This window comes from Gambusia affinis, linkage group LG11, assembly GCF_019740435.1.
Source record: "Gambusia affinis linkage group LG11, SWU_Gaff_1.0, whole genome shotgun sequence".
In the NCBI taxonomy this organism is placed as follows: Eukaryota; Metazoa; Chordata; class Actinopteri; order Cyprinodontiformes; family Poeciliidae; genus Gambusia; species Gambusia affinis.
The window spans coordinates 23,869,639-23,891,905 of NC_057878.1; the positions used below are offsets into that span (position 1 = coordinate 23,869,639).

General features: G+C 35.4%; 1 protein-coding gene across 4 annotated transcripts in view; it reads right to left on the reverse strand.

The window, feature by feature from the left end:
* Positions 1 to 21,944, reverse strand: part of epb41l5 (erythrocyte membrane protein band 4.1 like 5) — a 30,749-nt gene extending 8,805 nt beyond the window's left edge. For all 4 annotated transcript variants that reach the window (XM_044132004.1, XM_044132003.1, XM_044132005.1 and 1 more), the window contains exons 1-16: positions 21,739 to 21,944; positions 20,057 to 20,267; positions 14,409 to 14,513; positions 12,262 to 12,304; positions 12,044 to 12,122; positions 11,440 to 11,484; positions 10,768 to 10,820; positions 9,588 to 9,708; positions 9,329 to 9,416; positions 9,156 to 9,244; positions 8,974 to 9,043; positions 6,589 to 6,758; positions 5,980 to 6,086; positions 5,071 to 5,089; positions 4,568 to 4,613; positions 4,224 to 4,342 (exon numbers count right to left, since the gene is read on the reverse strand). In XM_044132004.1, coding sequence (XP_043987939.1) covers positions 4,224 to 4,342; positions 4,568 to 4,613; positions 5,071 to 5,089; positions 5,980 to 6,086; positions 6,589 to 6,758; positions 8,974 to 9,043; positions 9,156 to 9,244; positions 9,329 to 9,416; positions 9,588 to 9,708; positions 10,768 to 10,820; positions 11,440 to 11,484; positions 12,044 to 12,122; positions 12,262 to 12,304; positions 14,409 to 14,513; positions 20,057 to 20,236 — 1,334 coding nt within the window. In that variant the 5' untranslated portion in view covers positions 20,237 to 20,267; positions 21,739 to 21,944. The remainder of the gene's footprint in view (positions 1 to 4,223; positions 4,343 to 4,567; positions 4,614 to 5,070; positions 5,090 to 5,979; positions 6,087 to 6,588; positions 6,759 to 8,973; positions 9,044 to 9,155; positions 9,245 to 9,328; positions 9,417 to 9,587; positions 9,709 to 10,767; positions 10,821 to 11,439; positions 11,485 to 12,043; positions 12,123 to 12,261; positions 12,305 to 14,408; positions 14,514 to 20,056; positions 20,268 to 21,738) is intronic.
* Positions 21,945 to 22,267: the final 323 nt, after the last annotated feature.

A 22,267-nucleotide genomic window follows, 5' to 3' on the forward strand; every position in this document is an offset into this window, starting at 1 on the left:
TAGGACTTACTTATTATTCAGCATAATAAATATTTATTTAATTGTGGGAGAAGTTGGATGAGATGGCGCCTACAAAAAAAAAAAAAGATCTGACACTGGAGACAGAGACAAGAAGCCGGTTTCAAGCAGGAGATAAAAAAAAAAAAAATCTTCCTGCATTTCTGTCAGTGAGGATACGGACCTGATTGGGAATTTTTGGAATGTACCTCTGACAGAGGGAATGTGGTTCTGTTCTGTGGCTCCAGTGTGTTCACGCTTTGATGCCCTCTTATCCGACTCCCTTTTACAACAAACAGATTTGTGAACTGTTAGAACAGATTAAAAATAAAAAAAAAATTAAGACAAAGAAAAAAAACAAGATAAAAATAAAAAGCAAATCAAACTACTGTAGCTCAGAGAGTTTGTATAACAGTTGGGTCCATCTGATTCTTGTTTATTCTTGAGACTGAAATTAAATTCTTGCACCTCAAACTGATACCTGATGATAATTTCTTCATTATGTGGGGAGGAGAGGTCAAGGAAGCACTTTAGGAAATAGAAAAGTGGTGAGAAATGGGACATAAAAAGAACCGCATGCTGGACTCTGGGAAAAGTCAGTGTTTTACCCCATTAGTCTTACAAGCAGTCTCACTCAGGAGGTTCCTTCATAAATGCCAGCGACTTCAAAAAGAGAGTCACTTCAGTGCAGAGCCTCTCATCATTTAGTAGGTAACAGAGTCATCAGAACACAAAGTGAGAGGATTCTCAGTTGGGCTTTGATGAGACGGAGGCAGGAAGGATGGATGGATGTGTGGATGGGAGGATGAACAGAGGGAGATGGAGACCTGATGAAACATGTAGAAAGAATAGGTGAAGGACAAGGGAACATACAGGAGATGGGAATAAAAATAAAAGCAGGAAGTGAATGTGCTCTTAGGTTAGTGGCACACGAAAAATCAGGAAGCAGGAAAAATGGGAATTTAAACCTTAAAAGTATTTGGTGAAATCACTTATTTTCAATTCAACATAAGAACGCTCCAGTACATGGGTATGAAACTATAATAATGGGTGGGGTTAAGATAAATATGGGTGTATTGCGCAAATTGCGTATATTTTCGGTTCCTTTGCTGAGATAGATTTGACTACAAGAGTTTGCACATTTATGCATCACAGAAATTCCACTTTACAGCAATTATTATTGTATTATCTAGATGTATGTGGATACATATAGAAATTTTTCTTTTGGGAGAAATTAGTGTTTTCCAAGAAATTTATGCTTGCACATTGACTGAATATGATCAAGACAAACAAGCAGCTTCAGATTTTCTTCTTCATTGCTCCCAGCATTTAAAACATCCTCTGAATATTAGAAGTCCAATAATTATTTTTTTTCTTCACAGGCAGGTTTTACAGGAAAGAAAGATCAGGAACCTCTCCTGTAGTGAATGGTTTATGGGAGCATGCTGCACGTCTGGGATGATTGGGTTTAATATGTTCAAATCAAACAAAAAAATCTGAAGTTTTATTCATTGCAGCACTAAGAGTTTAGAAGAGAACATTCAGCTTAAAATTATCCTTGTCGATAATCATTCAATGACTTCATAATTTCATATCCATATCTTAAATCCAAGAGATACATTTGAATAAATTTGGCTGTTATTTGTACATAAGAGGAGTATTATTTTGTTTACATGCCAACTTTGTGAACTCTGACTTTATGAAATTGTTTAGTTTTGTGATTTTGCTATGCGAGTACTAGATGTTTTAGGGTTGTTTTTAAAACTAATCTAAGAGGAGGAATTGGTTAAAACCCTTATGAGACCTTAGTCCGATTTGTCTTGATTCTAAAGAACAGGCTAATTAGCTTTTTGTGTATGCTGAGATATTTATGCAAAAGCATACAACTTTAAGAGTCTAACAGGAATGAGCAAAATCAGAAAGACGACAGATCGCTTCATGAGACAAAAGTAACTAAATCTGGTTGATATTTTAATTAGTGAAGTTTGGTTTTTATTAAAGCAGGTTTGATTTATTTACATATCTGAAAAGCAAATAAGGACACACCTTCCTACTGATTTTGCATAAGTGGAAGTGTCAGGGTCTGTGTCAGCATAAACTGTAATAGGATTATGATCTCATCAAGAGTGGCTGCTCATGTTATAAGAGCAGTTACAGGCTGCGGCACTGCATACAAAAATCAGTGACATCAAGCAAGAGAAAAAAAACATAAGGAAAAGTAAAACAGATTAGAGAGTAATATTAGTAATTTAACATTGTCACACTGATTGTCATCTTGCTTACTTAAACTGATTTAGTTGTAGTATCTTTTGGTTAATTTAATTGTAATGCTGAGCTCATCCTGTTATTTAGACAGAACACATTGGGACCTTTAAATGCTGGTAAAGCCTTGACAGCTCTGCCTTGTGAAGACAGCAACATGTTTGCTACTTGTGTGATTTTATTTTTGGCACCATGTAAGAATCTTTTTGAACTTTCTTAAATTCAGTAATATGAAATTGTATCAAGTATAAGGTTTTGTGTATACACGTCTGTCAAAGGAAACCATTTTAGTTTGTTTCTCTTAATATTTTCTTCCTCTGATGTATAGTTAAAATAATTTCAAGAGAGGTGTTTTAGTAAAGTTTGCATTGGAGAAGGCGGACAAGATGCACAGATGACCAGAAAAAAAAGGAAATAGAACAGATAAAAAGAAGCTGAAATCAAATCCCATCCCTGATTCAAGCCACCAAAAACATGATCCCAGCAGAGGCTCCCAAATCATCCCAATTACCTCCACCAATCAAGTTGGCACTTCATGCTGATTCAAAAGTGGGCAAACAGCAGATCACCATGAACTGCAGGAAAACATTAATCCAAAGCCAAAAATCAGGATGCCTGCCGCTGCGCTGCGACTGATTGGTTAAAGCCAGAGCCGAGTTTCAGAGTTTGGTTGTACCTACCAGCCTGCTGCCAGACCAGGACAATTTATCCTCAGTACATGTTAATACTGGAACACACAGGGGGACAATGTGGGTTTATGACAAATAAAGTTACTTATATGCATATGCACAGGATTCTTATTATCACAAACTCATATAAGTCTATAAATTCTTAATTACAGGGTTTGGAATTTTTTCACACAGTAAAATTTAAGCACTTCTCAAGCATTTTCAAGGCAAGTTTTCAAACTTTTCCAGCATCGCACTTTGGAGATTCAAAAATAAATGAGTAAATAAAAACACAAATGAAATGAAGACAGTTTCAAATCACTATGATTTATTACTGTTAATAATATTTTGTAATAGTATTCCTACATTATACAGCAGGAATAAGGTAAAGACAAAGAACATTCTGTCTGATTTAAATACTGACAGCAAGAAAAGAATGTGTACGAGTCATTTTTAAATATCTGGTTTTAACTGTAAATAACAAATTCCTAATTTAGGCTTTTAATTAAATAAGAAATTACACTTTATTGAAAAATTGTGCAGTTTGAATATCAAGCACTTACAAGGACTTAATACAGAAATCAAGCATTTCCAAACCTAAAAAACACCTTTTTGAAATTCAGGCATTTTAAAGGATTTCAAGTACTCATGTGAATCCTGTCACCAAAACCTGTGATAAAGTAAGCGCATCTATATTTGATAGCAAGATTTAAAAAGTCTAGCAGTATGGATATTTAGATGAAAATATATATATATATATATACATATATATACATACACACACACACACACATATATATATATGTATATATACGCAGTTGAATTTCAATAAGAGATTAACCTGAATGCTGTATTAAGCAACTACCATCCAGTGAAAATCCTTATGCAATGACAAAACATGCATCTTATGTACTGCTCACTTGCAACACTTCTGAAACTTGAATATTTCAGTGTGGTCAAGTAGCTAAAAAGTTACACAATTATTCCTTTTTCTTTCTTCTTCCATCCTTTCACTGCTCCCAACAAGACAGGGTCAGCGGATAAGCCATGCTAAACCACTCACAGGGCATTACACCATGAAAAACACACCTAGCTATCTGCTCAATTCTATCAGCTCTCGGCAGGAAGCAGCCAGCCTGGCCCAGCCACTCCTAATCTGACTTTGTTTTCATTATCATTAGTGAGGAATCAAGCCAAAGCCACTTGTAAAAAATCCCATGTTTGTTGTATTTTCTTATACGGGTAAAATAATTACAAGTTGATTTTAAAGACTCAATGGATTCTGAAGATACTAACCCTCGTTTTTCTCCGCCAGGACTTCTGGGTAAAGCTTCGATTTCCATTGGCCCAAAGGTTGACGCTGCTACCGGGCTCACCACAGGCATGCCGGACCAGGCACCTCTGCTAGAAGAAACCTGAAAAGAAAATAAATACAAAATTATTTAAAAAAACATCAACATTAGGATCACACTTTGAACACCCTTGGTCTAAATAAATGAAGACAGCTTGAAAAAAAAACTTACCCTGACAAACACAGAGGAATATTTAAGTTTTGAATGCTAACTGTTTTCAGTGGGTTAACATTTGGAATTCAACATTTTGCTCCACATTTCTGATAGAAACATACTTGAGTTGCTCACCTTGTTGTCTTTGTTGAAGCTCACACCATTACCTGAAGAAAGAACACTGAGAAAAGAGACAAAATAGACTTCAATAAATGACAAACAGAAAAGCTGACTTTAATTTCAGTCAGTCAATTACTCTGAAATATACTATATTGCATTAACTAGGTCTTCTGAGAGCATTTCTTCATATTACTATATTCATTTGCAATCTGTTATAAACTAATTTGCAGAACAATTTGTTATTTTACAATTGAACTGATGTCAGAGCTGTAGTAAAAAAATAAAAAATAAATAAATAAAAAAAACTTTAAAGCCAAACCTTTATGATTTTAGCAACCTGTGGGGAACTTTACCTGTTGAATCTACATACAATTTAATTTTATAACCCACAACAAACAGGAGTTGCTACAAGAACTGAACACTCACAATACACAGCTGTTTTGAGAAAATGTATAACAGCACAGAGAGGATGCAACAAATCTTTCTAAAACAAATAGAACAAAAATATTTATACTTACTCCTGGGGGTTGAAATGTCCTGCAAAATATAAACAGTTCATTGTGAGAATAGAAGATTTTTCCCCACCAAAGCATTCAAAGATTCAGAAAAAGGAAACATGAATTCTCAACTCTGGACATTTTTTTTTCCTCACAAAATAATTTAAGCAATTTCATTCAGGGGAAAGTAAAATTGTCCATAGTTGTTGAGAATTATGTAAGAAAAACTAGTCAGTGGTTACATACATTTACTCTCACTTTCAGCCGCCAAGAAGTGCCCCATGTCATGTTATGGGCAATGTGATTTTAAATCAAAGAGATTGTGGCTCTGTGTGACTCAAGCCTGTGTGCCGCACAAAAATGTTATGGCACACAGGCTAATTTCCCGTCACTCTTTGAAGAGAAAATGATAAGAGAACATTCTGCTCAAACAAGTCACAGTAGTGACAAGTAAATATTTTGCAAGACTTTATCATGTACACAGTCAGAGCATTAATTAAATGTTTCAAAACAACTGCAGCTTTAACAAACAAGACTGCAGATGAGCCTTATGGTCTAAAAGTCTCCGTAATAATTTATTAAAAGGTTTGTGTTCATGTCTTTGCAAGGGGTGTCGATAATTGATTGTGTTCACCAATAATGGCAAAGAACTCTCTGAAACACTTTTTGTTCTTAGATTATTTCTTATTGTCTTCCATCCTTGCCTTTGGAGTAAAACAAAGAAATATTTGGAAAGACTGAGACTAACGGCTTTTTAAAGCCATTTGCTCAACTGTTAGACTGTATTTATAGAGTTCCAATTCTACAAAGCGCTCTAAAAAAAAGCAATAATTAGATAGAGCAGATTAAACTCAAAGTTACATTCAGTTTATAATATCCTCAAATACAGTGTTGGTTTATTTCAGATCGATAAGCCTTAGTTTACATTACCTCTGCTTTGCATGGTTCTTCTGGAGTATCGCCGACTGGGTCTCCTCTCAAACGAGGTTGACCGCCTCGTTTTACTGGCCTTGGTTGTCTGATACTCTGTCTTTCCACTGGTCAGAAAATTAAAGCGGAAAAATTTTATTTTTATCTTCACCGTTCCTAACAAACTCCAAATCTACAGTGAATTTCAATTTTACTACAATAACTAACAGAGCAATGACCCCTGCTGAACTCTGTAACCATCCAGGCGATAACCTCTTTCTAACAACAAAACCCTGCAACCCCTGTGTTAAATCAACACCACCACAAATGCTTATCTTACTGGATACCTTTTAAACACACAGAGTGGAGCAAGCTGACTTCTGCAGTATGTTGACACCGAGTACCAGTGGTGTACTAATTTTGGTATGTATGGATACAAAGTGGAATATTTTGCACACTGAAAGTGAGTTTTTAACTTTCCAAATTCTTCACTGTATACACAAAGGCCTGGAGAGCAAACTATTACCTTTTTCTTTCACAAGTACCTGCAGGTTTTAGTAGTGACGACATCACTGCTACAATTCAAACTCCAATGCTTTTTTCCTTTGGTATTATTGGTGCATTTGTTACCTGTATCTGAAGCGAGAGCCCATCCGTATGAATCCAGAGCGCGCAGAGTTTTTCTGTACTGGCCCTCTGAGCCTGAAGAATGCATGGTGCTCCACTGCACACTTCCACAAATGCTTACAAGCTTTGGGGTGGTCCATCCTGAAGACAAAAGTGTGTTCCTGCTCTTTACCCTAAAGAGGGATTTAGGATAAAATAAAAGGTTTTTAGAGAACTAACACGCCATAAAAACATTTTCTAATTCAAATGCTGCTGTTCAAGTTCAAATAAAAATTAAAAGAAGACGTCTCTGTTCCCAGTTGGAGTTCCAGTTGTTGCATGAGTCTTACTGTTTCATATGTTCCTAACAGAGAGGTTTAACCGCAGAATGCAGGATTACTGGTGATTTCTGGAATTTATAAAACTGGAATGGGAAGCAGATCTTTCAGTTTTTAGGATCCTGTCCTGTGGAAGCAGCTCACAGTTGTAGTCGGCGAGGCAGACACTGCCTACTTTTAAGACCAGGCTTAACCTGTCTTTTTTTCAGTAGGTTATCTTGACCTATCTCTGAGGAAAACTTGTCTGTTTATCCTCCAGCAGGATAAGCCTATAACTTCAGACATTATCTCCTACTTTCTATTTATGCATCATTTCAGTCCATCCATATAATCTAATCTCTACTTTCACTTTATTATTTTACTATACTAGATAAACATAGTATAAAATATATAGGTATATACTATAAGATTATGTTTTCTATATAATGAGTATATTGACCATATATTGAATATTTTTATGAAAACTGATGGCAAACAAAAAAATCTATACTATATAATTAAGAAATAATTGTAATATTTTTATTAAAGATGAGAATGTTATCATACATCATAGCACTTTAAGGCAAATAGTATATTTGCACCAACTGAAAATAGAATATTTTAATTCTGAAACAATATTAATTTTATTGTGCTGTTATTTAAGCACAGCGAATACTCCTTTATTTCTATGTATGTCACTTAAAAGTAAGGCAAACGTTTTTTATCCTCCCCCTACTTGGTAGAAATAACTGGCACATTACTTGCTTTCGGTATGAACCTGCTGAACAATGGGTTAGGGCTAACAATGAGCTGGGATTCAGCCTCACTCAGACAGAAATCACAAGATTTATGGTGAGTCAGAATGCTGACTCACCATGTAAAGACATCTGAGAAACACAACCAGATTAAAAACTGATTAAGTAAAAAAATCAACATACTTATGAATTTACCAATATTCTTGAAAAACAACAAAGTTTGAAGAAAATATTTGATTTTTTTATATGTAAAGCTTTGTTAACTTTAGCATTATATAATCTGATTTGGAAAGCAAAACCAACAATATGAATGCCATCCTTCGATATTTCACCAAAAGGTGAATAGCTGAACAAGGTAGTGTGACAATATTGTTTAATTTGCTCATCAGGCAGAAAGAAGGAGGTTTTCAAGCTGAAATTGAACTTCTGTGTGATGTGGGTGTGCGTGTGTTTGTGTGTGTGTGTGACAGAGAACGAGGTGGGGGCGACTGTGCATACCAGAAATACCAGAGAAGGCAGGTTTCTTTATTAACATCACTCAAAGACCCCCTGGACGGACATAAACAGACTCTTTGTCTCTCTTTTACAGTATTATTACAGTAGTTTTTTTTCCCCTTCCATAACATTGTAACACGTTTTAAAGCTCATATATTCCAGAACATATTTACAGAGAAAAAGCTTTCCCAACGGGAAAAAAAATATCTGTAAATTAAGATGAACACAATTTTTTGGAAGCACCTGAAATTTGGTAAAATTTTAAGATTTATGCAAAATTATGAAACAGTTTCTGGATTATTGTGCAAAACAAAATAAAATTAGGTCAGTTTTGTTCCAGTTGAACGACCAAAACATTTTGCATTTTAAGCGCCCAATAGATGCCAACATAAAATTGTGCAATTTTTTGTTAAAAAGAGATAACCAGGGAAGGCTTTGCTATCAGAAAAAAGGCCTGTGATTGGTTGGTTGGTTGGTTGGGACCTTTGGATGGAGTTTTGTGGAGAAAGTGCTAGACCCTTAAAATTGGTTTCTCTTTCTTCAAAATGATAATTCAGCTTTTGATATGTTTGAAATAGTTAATATCTGTGGGTTTTACAAACTTTCTCTCCATATGAAGTGGCATCTTAAATGATCAGAGGTTTTTAGCTAGAACAGCAGGTTTTAATCCCATCTGTATCCACTTCTCTTCTTTTCTCGCCAAAAAACGAGAAAATAGGTCCTATTGTCGCGACACGCCTTGTGTGACTGACCATAACTGACTGTTGGTTTGGCACTTGACAAATGTGTAGATAGATGTACATTTCTGTCATCTAGGTGATAGTGTGAGAGTTTTGGTTCACCTGGTCATCGTCCTCCACCACTACCAGGGTCAGTTTGCTCTTCTTGAAATCCAGACGAGTTATCTTGGGCCTACAACAGGGAAAACACCTCATTCAGCTGAATATAATATCAGATTTAGAACTTGTCAAAAAAATGAGCAAAACAAAAGAATATATATACACTATATGATAACTAAACATACCAGAAGAAGAGTCCGATCTTAGTTTGACCTTCAAACACCAGAACTCCAGTAGGAGTTAAACCCAGGCTGTACTCATTACCATCTCTTGCCTAAACAGACCATGGATGACTATTAATGTTTCTTCTGCACAATTAATTGCTTAGATATCCTTAGTCAAGCCAAATATTATTCACCTTGACCATATGCATGTCCACTCCGTACATTTCCAACCACTTTGCTTTATTTAGGTAGTTAATTTCAGCCTGTGCTGGCGTCTGACCTCTGAAAAAGAAAGCATGAAAATGGATGAGCCACAAAAGAAATGAAAAAAAAAAAAAAGCTTACAAAGAAAGTGTAAAAGTACAGAATGAGGGAAATTTAATTCTGAAAAAGATATTTATACTGTTTACAGATCTCTTTTTATTCTAAATTCAGTGTCAGTTAAACGAATACCTGCACTCCTTCCAAGTATTGTAGATTGCAAGCTCCATATCCTCTGTCTGCTCTGGAATGAAGCGAAATTCTGACACCAACTCCAGATTATGTTCCAGTGGGTCACAGTCACCTAATTCAGCTGAAAAAACAAACAAACAAAAAAAATAGACAAGCACTTGAGATTTAAGAAGACACAAAGCAAAACAAAGCACACTAATTGACAGGCATATCCAATATAGTCCTTCAAACTTTTGGCCCTGACCAACACTGAGGGGGAAAAACTGAAAAAAGGTAGAAAAAAAGACTGACTGAGGGAAAGAGCGAAAGCAGAGAGGGTGTTGGATTAGGGGGCCTCTGAAGAGGATTGAACACTAATGAGCTGGCACTTAACCCAGAACTAGCTATGTATGTGTAAGCACGTCCATCCAAGAGTTTGCGCACGCAATGCCATTCCATAAATGTCTCCAGTGATTGACTTTTTTCTTAATGGCTTCTGAAATCACTTTTTTAGGTGAAAGAATGAAGGCTGGTTTACTCTTAAAGGAATTTGAAAAAAAAAGAGAAAAAGGTTGGATTCAAGGAACATTGTCGCTGTTGTACATACGGTATTATTTGGATATTCAGGTAAGAACCCTGATGAGACAAAATTTTACTGAAACAACAAGCCCTTAGCGCTAAGAATCTAAATCTAAGAATATCTAAGAAAAACATTAGAATTACTTTTCCTTATCATATGGTTGAAAATTACTTACTTTTTTCTTTTTTTCTTACATTATTTTTTCCAAACATATTTTTTGGAAAAGTTTTATGTTTGTTTTTTTCTTCATTATAAAAACAAAAAACAGAAAAATTATGTTTCTTTTAAAATGACATCAACTTTCTTAGAGTGGATATTTACTAGGAATTGTCTTTTTCCTACAGGTCAGGTAACATTTTTGGCTCTAAATGAGTTCTACTCAGCTGGACTGAGGCTGCTTAGTTGGCAGAGGCTGGAACAAAAATCTGAGCATAGTTACTTCTCTTTGGTAAGCAGTTGTACATAAAACTTATTTATGTGATGAAAAGCAGTCTTTTGCATTTGCGATCTTACACACACTGGTATTGCGATGATGAATACAATTCATTATACAGCAGTCCTACTTTTTAACCACAAAGATCAAGAGTTTACTATAAAGAACAAAAGCGGAGCTGTACTTACCCTGTAAAGAGAAAGCAGCCAACTCCACCGCTGTGTCAAATGGACATTCAAGCCTAAAAATAAAATATTGGAGAGGGTTTACTGTAAAAGTCTAGTAACGGTACAAACTGCTAAAATAGCTCTGCTCCGAGCCAATTTTACATTGCTCTGCTGCTTTACAGTTATAAGGCCAAAAAGGACTTTGAGGAACTCGTAATCCAAAAAGTCAAATATATTTCTCTCATCAGTAACAGTGAGGAATAATTTTGACTTGTAACACTGTAAAATGGACATGGCTGAAAAAAAATCCCAGATAAACAAAGGTTAGAAAAGTTTAAAGTCTTTTATTTTTTTCAGGTTTAAATTTTTTTTTAAATAAATTTCCAGTTTTTACAATTGGAGATAATTTGGAAGCAGCTAAAAACTGGAAACTTTTTCCAGTTTATAGCTGCTTCCTTTGAGTTTTGGGTTTGAATTTTTAAGTGCACCTTTACGGCTTAACAGCTTATTTTTGGCTTGTGAACCATCAGGACAACCAAGTGAAACATCCAAAATAATTAAGAGACAGAGTAGAACAAGCCACTACAATAAAGTTCTTTAAAATAAAAGCGAAGTGATTTAAATCTTCTTTCGTCTCATTTCGTTCTTCGTTATTGTCAAAAAAATAAAAAATTAAATAAATAAATCACATACTTGCCACTGAGGAGGTCTTGCTTCAACTGTAACACAAAAAGGTATCTGAAAGAAGGACAACATAAAGACAGTTGGAATAATTTTACCCAAAATGATAGCTGGGAAAACAGAATCAACAAGTACTTTATGTTTGGATGAGGAACTTGTTAAATAAGACTAGAATACAACTAGGAGTCACTGATCTCTGGCAAATCTATTGACTAATACTTATGTCTGACTAATACAGATTACAAACATAAAGAAAAAACCTAATTGGTGTACTATTTCGGTTTAAAATAACTTTTCCTTGTGGAATGCTACATTAAGTTTCCGGTGACTGACTGTTTTACACAACTTATAAAATAGAACACAATGAACCAAATGATAAAAGAGTGGTGAAAATATTTTGACAAATAGTGTAACAAGTGGTTATGTTACTGAGGAACAAAGGATTAAGAAACCTAACAGTAATGAAGAAAGAAAGAACAAAATGAAAATGACACATTTTCATGGTTTTGGATATGAATATATAGGTAAAACACATTTTTTAAATCAAATTATCCCTGTAATTATACTTAATTAATCTGGCATTAGTTTTTTTTTTTAACTGCTTCAATTTACTTACCTGGTGAGTTCTTCATGTAGGTTGTTCGGTTCCGAAGAGTAGAATTTGACTCTCAAGTGAAGGCAGTATGGTGGACCAACTAAGTTCAAATGGAACAAAACATCAGCTTAGTGACAGTCATGACATGATGTTTAACAGTTAAATCAATTGTTGATTAATATAAACAATTATATAATAATTGTTTATGTTAACATTGTGAATGGTACAACAATACTTACTTTTTACTTGCTTTTTGATACTTTTTGTGACGTCGAGCCAATGCTGAAACAACAAAGAAAACAATTGAAAAGAAAATATTTGCAACAAGGAAAAAGACAGCTTCAAAAATTCACAAATTTCCAACCATTTTATAGTCAGGGCTATTTGAAGGCCATTGTTTAAGAAACACTCTAAAAACAATGTTGATGGTATTTGGGATCACTGCAATGTTACAATACTTAGTCGTTTTCATGTTTCAAACTCTAGCTGTTGATTTACAGTTCCCTAATACATTTGGAGATTTCTTCCACCGTGTGCAATGCACTAATAGCAGCAAAAGAGGTTCTCCATTTTGCAGAGAGCTTCTTTCCAAGTCTGCTCATTGTCAGTTCAGTTAATGACAAGCTTGAACTAAAGTAGTTCCTCATTTGTAATCACCAAGAGACCCATCATATGGAGTTTTGGACTAGATACAGAAGATTATATGAGAAGATGTTTATAGAAAGCTCCTGATTAAAGATCTAATAAAAATTTAAGGAGTAGAGCTAAAAGATTGGTTGGTTCCAGAAAGCAAACCACTATACCGTAAATGAGCTCAACCAAATTCCAGCAGGAAGAATTGGCAAAAATCCAAACACAATTTTGTCCAAAATGTGTTGATGGGTTTTAAAGGTGTGTGGCATTTCAGCAATGTGTTAAGGGACTGCTTTTCAAATGTTAGTTTTTTTGTACACATTTTAACCTCTATGTACATATTTTATCCATTTTATCATGTGTCCAAAACTAAAAATCCACATTTTCAAACTTCTGCACTAAATTTTTGTTTCTAAACCTCATTAAGGTTGTCTGCTGAGATAAATTGGAACTGTAACAGCTTTAATTTATACATGTAAATTTTTTAAAGATTCTATACACATCCCCAGCAACTACATGTTGAGGAACTGTCAACACGTTTAACAATGCCAAACAAAAAGGAGAAGGTCATAAAATGTTTTAGGAAGCAACATCCTCATTCACTAACGCAGATCAAAAAGAGATGATGTGGTGGAAGGCAACATGAAGTCTGAAAAATGCAGCTGCAGCTCAAACGCTAAAATAAAAACTGCTACAAAAATAAAGCTGTCAGTAACAGTTTAATCATGTTACCAGTAACATTTACATAATTTCCATTAGAAAACATGCAACTTTGATAGCAACGCCACGTGATGTCCTAACCACTAACTAGGCCCTAGCATCCAGTTCATTAAAATCTGCATAAATCAGGGCAGACAGAGTGGAACTCCACTAGCCAGATGTTTTAATACCATATGCATGTTGAAATATGCCTCCCAATTATTGCAGTCCTTTACAAATGTTACTTAGCACATTCTGATTGAATTACTAATAGCCTTTTAATAGATTGTGCAGCTCTAATTCTCATTTACTTTAGTTTCTACACCAAGACTGTCCCTGTTTTTCACAATCAGATATATGTGAAGATTGAAAGCAGATTCTAAAACCATAGGAATTGTGTCATAAATAATTAAAGACTTGAAATTCTAACTTTTTCTACACTTGGTATAAAAGCTGATAACTATGTGACAACTATTTTATTAGAAATAAAAATTTAAATTAATAAACTTATTGAAAAGTGACCTAATATTCAGGCTGGATGAGACACAAACAGTGAAGCAGACGGAGTCGTGGCTTCGTGAAAATGGAGGCAGACAGATCGACGGGTTAAGATAGATAACAGAGGAACTTGCAGCACTTTCTAGTTTCCTCTCCCCCACATTCCTCATCCCTCCCTCTCCCACACTCACAACTTAAACATGCTCTCCGCCCTTCTCCTGCATTCATCTCTCCCTCTGCTGGCTCCCACTAATTCAGTGGCTTTGCAAAGTTTCTGTGAAAGGAACAGGGTCACTGACTTAAAACAGTTTGTGTAACAGGACAGCATAACGGCCAGCGCTGACAAATCTCCCTTAACCAATCCCTTTAACCCGTTCACTGAAAGGGAAGAGGATTAGACCTTTGTACAGATGAGCGAATGATTTGGAAAGAAATCAAACGTTTGACCAAGAAATACAACAATGATAATACTGCTAGTATGTATTAGATCAGTCCTGAATTGATGTTTTTCTTGTCCTAGTTGCTCCACTAAGGAAGACAGTATCACAGTTCTTACCGGAACCTGTGCAGAGTCCATGAAGCGCAGTCCAAAATAATCTTTCTCTGCAATGTCCAAATGGTACATGATCTGCTCAAACAGTTCTTCACCTTTGGCTTTTTTCTGGTGGGAAAAACAACAACAACAAAAAACAGAACATTTTAGCAACTATGTGTCAGATGAGATTAAGTCAATAAGAGTTATAAACTCAACAAGAGTTATAAACTCAAATATGGCAAAAGAACCAAAACCCCTCCTCTTGTTTTTATTAAATTACATAAATAACTTTTTTTTGTCTCAGTAGGCTGTTTCCTGGATGAAGGTTGGACTTCTCCATAAGACAAGGAGACATTCTGTAAATCAGGTGTTGGCCTATCTGATCAGCCCGTACCAGTTACAGCCTGTGTTCGGCCTGGAACTGGGAAATCTCTTTTCAAATGCTCTCAGTCACATGCACTGATTCAAACCACCTCTAAATTCTTCCCACAGAATATTCCTTACTTCTGAATATATTTTTATCTATACTTTCTTCTCAACTATAACTATTTTTTAGCAGTTTCTTAACTTTAGGATCACCAGAGAGAAGCATAAAAAATACTCTTGTTATTTTGAATATTTACAATTTATGCTTTTGAAATTAAATCCCTGTTATACTCATTTCCTTCAGATGAGTATAACATCATCTAAACGTATACAAGCGTCTAAATTAAGAATCAGTGTAAATTCTTGAGAATTAAAGCAAATTCTTCCTTTTTCTCTAATTCTTTAGTAAATAATGACATGGTGTGTTGTTCATTCACTGCATTTTTTCTGCAGAGACAGTAAGTCAATGATGCTGTCAAACAGACAAAATGCTGGAAAAGATCCATATATTCAGCCTTCTTTATCCAGAAACCCCTAAATAAACACACCCATTAACTTTAAGGCCATAGTGACTGTAAAACATGGCAATGACAGCATCATGCCATCACTGCTGTGAGGAGGCTTTCCTTCAACACACTCAGGCAAACTGGAGTTGATGGGAACATGGATGGAGCTTCAACATAAAATCTTAATTTTTTTCATATCAGACCCAATTTTTAATTTTAATGTTTTTTTGCTCGCTTTTTCTTTTTTAAAGAAATTACAGAAAATGTATTTAAAATGTAGATTTTTTGTCCCCCCCCAATCATCTCTAGTTAGGGTATTAGGCCAGGGAATAAGATTATTTGATTAATTATAAGAATAGAAACATAATACCGGTACTAGCGAAAAACAACAATTTTACCAGAAAAATGTCTTAAACGAGATGGTGGCCCTGGGCATGCTGACATCCCAATAAAATATGGAAACCCATCAAGTTCATTGGTGAAAAAAAAAATAAAAATCAATAAATAAAATCTTCAAAAGGCAAAAGTTTGATTAATAGCAAAAAACAATTCATTGGCCAGCCAAAGCTACAAAGCAACAGTTTATATCAAAATCATTTGAGTGACCCAGTCAAAGCCCAAATCTAAATCCAACTGAGAATCTGGACTGAGCGTGACAATTGAGATGTCATCCATCTAGTTTCAATGAATCTGATCTATGGTACTTTACAAACTATTTTTAAAAAAGGGGCCAAAACGAAAAGACGCAAATCAAGAGAAACAGTTGGAAAGAAATGGATTGTAGCGGATCTCATCCCAAGAGACTCTGCAGCCAGCTTAGGGGGCCAGGCCCCATGCTAGCTGGCATAGTTAACAAGGCATACCGCACCCTACAGTACCCATGGAAAGACAGCACAAAGGACTTATTGTGTGTGTGTACTGCACCCAAGGTCCTGCTAAAGTCCCTGCACTGCTGTCTACTTTTTTGTATTCTTTCTTCCTGCCTCCGAGGACAACTTTCTCTCTGAGACACCATGTCAAGTATTTTACTCATGAGCTAAACAACTGACAACTGACAACAGGTCCAAGAATCCATCTTGGTTTCATCTGGACAGAACACAAACAGTAGAACAAGAAGCAATGGCACATTGCAAAACTAAAGAATGTTCCTCACTTGGTAGAAAACTATAACTTTTGAATCATTTATTGGGAGACAGTTAAAGCATTTGGGAGATCGACTTTTCCTCTGTGCTACAAATAAAGAGAGTAAAAAAGTGACGAGGGGTGATAGGGTAAGAGGGCTAATAAGTTATGGATGAGTGAGATATGAAGGAGTGTAAGTGGGGCTGGTCTGTAACAAAACCTTTAGTTCAGTTTCTACAGGTGAATGTTACACAACTGTGCAGAAAAGAAACAAAGGTATATTGAATACAACATGAAGGCAGAAAACTACAATTAGAACCTAAAAATAATACAGGATATCTTCCTAATTTCTTTTCAACATTTGTCTCAGTTCACTAGCGATAACTATAGATCTAATCTACATCTGTGTGGCAGAGTGAAGAAGAAATAATTGAACAGCGAATGGTGGACAAACTCAGAAATTGATGGATAAATGGATAGAAACAAATGGATACTTAGACAAAAACATTCACACAAATAGACAGAGATTCAACTCCGGAGGTACAAATATTTTCTTCAAGTTTTGTTGTGTTTTTCATCCAAAATACATCTCAGTCCAATTCACCTAAGAACGGTTATAAACGGATTAATGGAGTAACATTGTTGTGATGACAAGCTGAACACAGTGTTGGATAGAGTGGGAATGACAGAGCCTGTCAACAGAGTCTTTTCTTAAGTTGGTTTCAATGCAGTAGAAGGACAAGAAAGCTGAGGTGGACAGGAAAACAGTAAAAGTACTGACAGTAAACGAAGCAGAACAGCAACCTTCAATGATGAGCAAACAGTCTTACTACTCATGAACAAAACATTCAATGCCTCCAATTCAAGATGAATAGAAACATAAAAAATACACTGCATAAATTTAAATTATACATTAGTCAACAAGTATAATTTTGACTAAAGTCAACTTCAAGCTTCTAAACTTATCAGTAGAGATTTAAAGAACTTTGTAACAACACCAGAGGAAAGAAACACTTAACACTTCCATTAAGAACCAATGGTGGGGATTCTTATGAGTTATGGTGACATTTTATTTGTTTTTACTTGGATGTTAAAAGTTCAGCTCCCTTTAGGTTTCAACCAGTATTTGTTTTTATTATCTTTCCAACTATAGCTCATACAAACTTCTATTTATTAAAGCTGTCAAAGACAAAACATGATGTGGGCAGAAGAAGCAAAGCAGTGTAATTGTGTAACAGCAACGATCAACAATGAACATTTGAAAAACCAGCCTTTAATTTGAAGGAGACTACCATTGTTTCTGTGCCTGACTAAGCACCTTCATGTTTGTGCTAGCTGACACTGTTCAGAGAAAACTCACTAACGAGTAATTTAAAAAACATATATGTATATTGAATTAAAAAAATTAATTGTGGACATTGTTTGAGGAAAGCAGACGGTCATTTCTTTTAATAACTTAAATTAGCATAATCTGACTAAGCCTGTATTGAAATATAGTATGTTATATAAAGGGTTTGAAATGTAAATTAGGGAAAATGTTGTGCAATGGTGATATTACTGTTATACATCTGTCTGAATATATTATTGATATGCAAAGTGTGCATCTACTATATGTTCCTGAAATATTTAAGCCAACAAAATCTCCTATGCAGTATTTTGCAGTTCGTATTGTCTAAACTGATAGTTATTAAAATATATTTTTTGTACTTCCTACAACAATCAGTCATCTGGAAAAACGTTTGCTTAGTCTGTTCAGTCTTTAAGCATTTGCTGATTTTATTCTGGCAATAATAATTCTCTTTATAGGTCAGCTGTCCAGTTTCTCAGCTGAAAGAACAAAAACAGGATGACGAGGCAGGAGAGACAAATGGGAGTGCTTTCATGATCATTAGTTGCAAAGGGAGGCCAGTGGGTATAAAAAAAATAACCACAAAAGAGAAGCAGGAGCTGGTGGTTAAAAAAAAAAAACAACAAAAGGATGGAATTGGAATTGGATGGAATAACTATTTTTAAATGCAAAATAAAGAGAATTAAAGAGAATCAAAATTTCTCATTTCTCTGCTACTCACCAAACTCATTAATAACAGTCACACCCAAGCATTATCACATTTTATTCACACAATGCTAAATGAAAAAGGACCTGAGACAATAGAGAAGCACAAATATATTAGGGAACAACATTAAAGTTTTTGAATAAAGCATTATCTGCAAGAGCACCATGAATTAAACTGGTAAAAATGAACAACAATAAACTGATGGAAAAGCCTTGTAAAAATTCCATCAACAATTCATGCCAAACAAGAAAACAAGAGAGGAGAAGAAAACAGGAGCAACAGAGAGGAACAGAGAGAAAGAGTCCAGGCTGATAACATTCCACTAGAAAGAAAAAAACTCACTAAGAGTACAATACAACCTCTCTGTGCAAACTATAATGAGCTGATAGGATAAGAATTTGGCCAGTCTCACACTTGACATCATTTGTGACATATAGGTAATAAAAAGCAGTTTTACACTGCTAAGGATTTCAGCATGACTGAGAGTTTTGGGGCTTTTGTACCAGAGAGGAATCCACACATTGTTTCCAACAGTCTGTCACAAATACAAATTGTTTCTTTTTCCGTACATTAGGAAAAATTGCTAAAGATAACAGGTTGAAGATATCTTCGAAATTCTAAAACTAGTTTTGAATGCTAAAAAGCAAAACTATTGTTCCTAAACTCAATCTGTTTTTGAATCCTCCATTTGTAAACACTCTTCACACTAAGTGTCTAAATTCAAGTATATAAACATTTTTATTCATTCTCCCTGTTCAATAAAAATACCAACACAACTTTGCAATCTGCTTCAGAATAAAAAATTGTCTTTAAAAGCACATATTAAACATGAATCTGCTATTATTAAGTCTTTGCTTGATAAAAATTTATATCAGGGGTTCAATGAGGTTCTTAGACTGCACATGATGTTCTTAGAACATTTTGAGCTAAACTGTTAGCTAACAACATAAAGTTGTCCAAAGAAATGTATAAATAAACAAAAAATATGTATGCTTTAGTTTTATTTCTGAAGATCACTATTAAATTTGAAAGAAAGTTTGGCCCTTCATAGCAAAACAAATATATGAGGGAAGACTCAAAATGCCTGCACAGACCTATACTTCAGTTCATACAGAGAAAAGGAAAAAACTAATTTGGTACAAGATGGAAATAAAGAACAAGAAGGAGAGTTATGGGATGGGATGATGAGTCCAACATGTCATGTGATGCTGTCATGTGCTCTTAGGAGAGGATCATGGAATTACAGGTGATCAGCAGTGCTTCAACACACACACACACACACACGCACACGCACGCACGCACACACACACACACACACTCCAAAGGCTTAACTGGAATACTCTACTGACATAGGTACACATCGGTCACCAGTACACTGCTGACATTTTTCCCAGGAATAACTTTGTCTCATATCAGCTTGAGAACGTCTTTTGTAAGAGTTTTATTGAATAACTCAGCCTTAACTGACTGTGTAGGAAACAAAAACAGCAGACAAACAAACAGGGAAAGATGGAAATTAACCCAATATATCAGCTTTTAGAACAAAGTCTAATTTTATTATTTATCTGCACCACACATGAATGCCTCACTATCTGGGGACAACTTGGAGCAAACTCCTTACCGGCAGGTCAACGCTGACATCCGTCCCGTCCAGTAAGGAAACCCGGCAGGTGATGATAGACGTTGCATCTTCGGCTGCAGGGATGTGTGTCGTGGCCCGCTGTGCTTCTCGTAAACGGGTTTTCTCGGCGTGTTTGCGGATGGAACGCCGGCCTAAAGTCCTGCGCAGGAAACTCAGCATGATGGTGAGGAGCAGGACAACAGGACCACACCTGTTCATGAAGAATGAAATTAGTAAGAGAGTAGCTGGAAACAGTGGAAAGTTGCAGATTTCAGGGTCCAGAAATACAATTTCTCAGGCTGGATTTTATTTTCTACATGTTCTACTAATCATAAAACAACACTGTACTGAAGACTGATAAGCCTGTTGCGAATTCACAATAAGCAATAAATCAATTAACAGCAGGATTAAATGAAATGAGATCAATGATTTACGGTTAGACAAAAATTGTTAAACAGATGGTTCTCTTTTTAACATTTTTTTGTTTTGCCTGTCTAAACTGAATGATTATTGTTTTATGAAATGCAATGTTGGTTACATAATCTATTTTAATTATTGTAATTTTTTTTGGTCATTTGGACATTTAAAATGTTTCACAGTTCCAGTGTTAAAAGTGCTGGACGTTTATTTTTTAGCATTTGAAACCTTTAGGGGCTGAAAAATACAGCAGACTGGGGCAGGGATTTGTTTGTCCCACTAGCCAGTGGGACAAACACACTAAATCAAACAGAGCAACAATTAAGTAGTTTACATGAAATCATAGCCAAAGTCCAGATCTCAAGAACTGAGAATGTTTGACAAGACATATTTGCTCTTTCAAGTCTTGTAAAAACTGGACTGAACAATTGAGTATCCTCTTCATGAGATTAACAGTGTCTTCAGTCAGAGGCTTTTTCAGAGTCACTGTAATACAGACCACCACAGGAGAGCCTTCCTCCACAGACATAAGCATCTACAACAACTTTGAAGAAAAGTATGAGTTACAGCAACATTTAACTTGCTTCTCGGATTAATTAAGTATTATGAATTTGAATTGATAGAATAAATATCAGTCAAAGGCATTTTATAGGAATCTGTAATATACAACAATTGATTCTAGGGTGAAATGTCTAAATATTTTAAATGTGGCCTGGAGCCTGTAGTCCAGATTCCTTCAAAGAAAAAAAAAAGGCTGAATATCCTTTTACTCAAGTGCTGAATGAGCTGTTGTGCCTCGGTTGCTAACTTCAGCGTCAAAATCCAAAACCCAACGGAATAAATATATCTTTAAATTCAGGGTTTATTACGTTTTCAAAAGTATTTGAATAAGCCCCTGGCAAATAAACGCAGATTTAATTACGTATTGTCCATCTCAAGTTCGCAATCACCAAATGTCCGCCGCTTTATTCCCCCCCGAACAACCGAGCTCTTCTTCAAAAAGTCTGGAACATTCTCTCACATTTTAATCTTAAACTGAAACAACGATTGGGAAGTAACCGTTTAATCCTAGCGACACCTGTAACGGTCGGGGCCTGAAGTACCTGAATATAAGCAACAGGTGGGCACTTGTTTTATCACACCGGCTGACGGCTGCAGATAGAACTAATCGAATATAAGAGACTCCGAACGTGCTCCGCTACAACAAAACAAACACCACCGTTAGCTCCCGGAGCTCACTGACTGAAACACACTTGGATACTTACAAAAAAGCGTCCTAGTAAGGAATTCACGGGGAAAGCACGTCCGCCTGCATTGTACTCCGCTAAAGTTGAAGTTTGTGTAGTCCCATACTCTATAACTTAGCTTAACTCTGTCAATTTCTCCGCTTTTTTTTTCAAACCGCCGTCCTCCCTCCACAGAATAATTTTCCTCACAGTCCCAACAAAAAGTAGGAGTCGAGCTCTCCTCAGGAAGTGACGTCATGACAAATCCAGAACGAAAAATATCTAATTAGCATATTTAAAGAGACCAACCCTTTCCCCGCTTTCGGACGTTTTTAGTATTTTATTATCTAACTACAAATAATTCTAAAATAATACTAATAGTAATATCTGTATTTGGATTAATTTCTGCGCAAGAGATTATGATGATATTCTTTCAGCACACCGTCACTGAGCAGGATCAATAAAATGAAAAGCTCTTACTATAGCCATGATTAAAATATTTACAAAATAGAAAGGCAATGCTTCAATTGCATTGAAAAGGCATTTCCTTTCTATTTATTCAATTTTA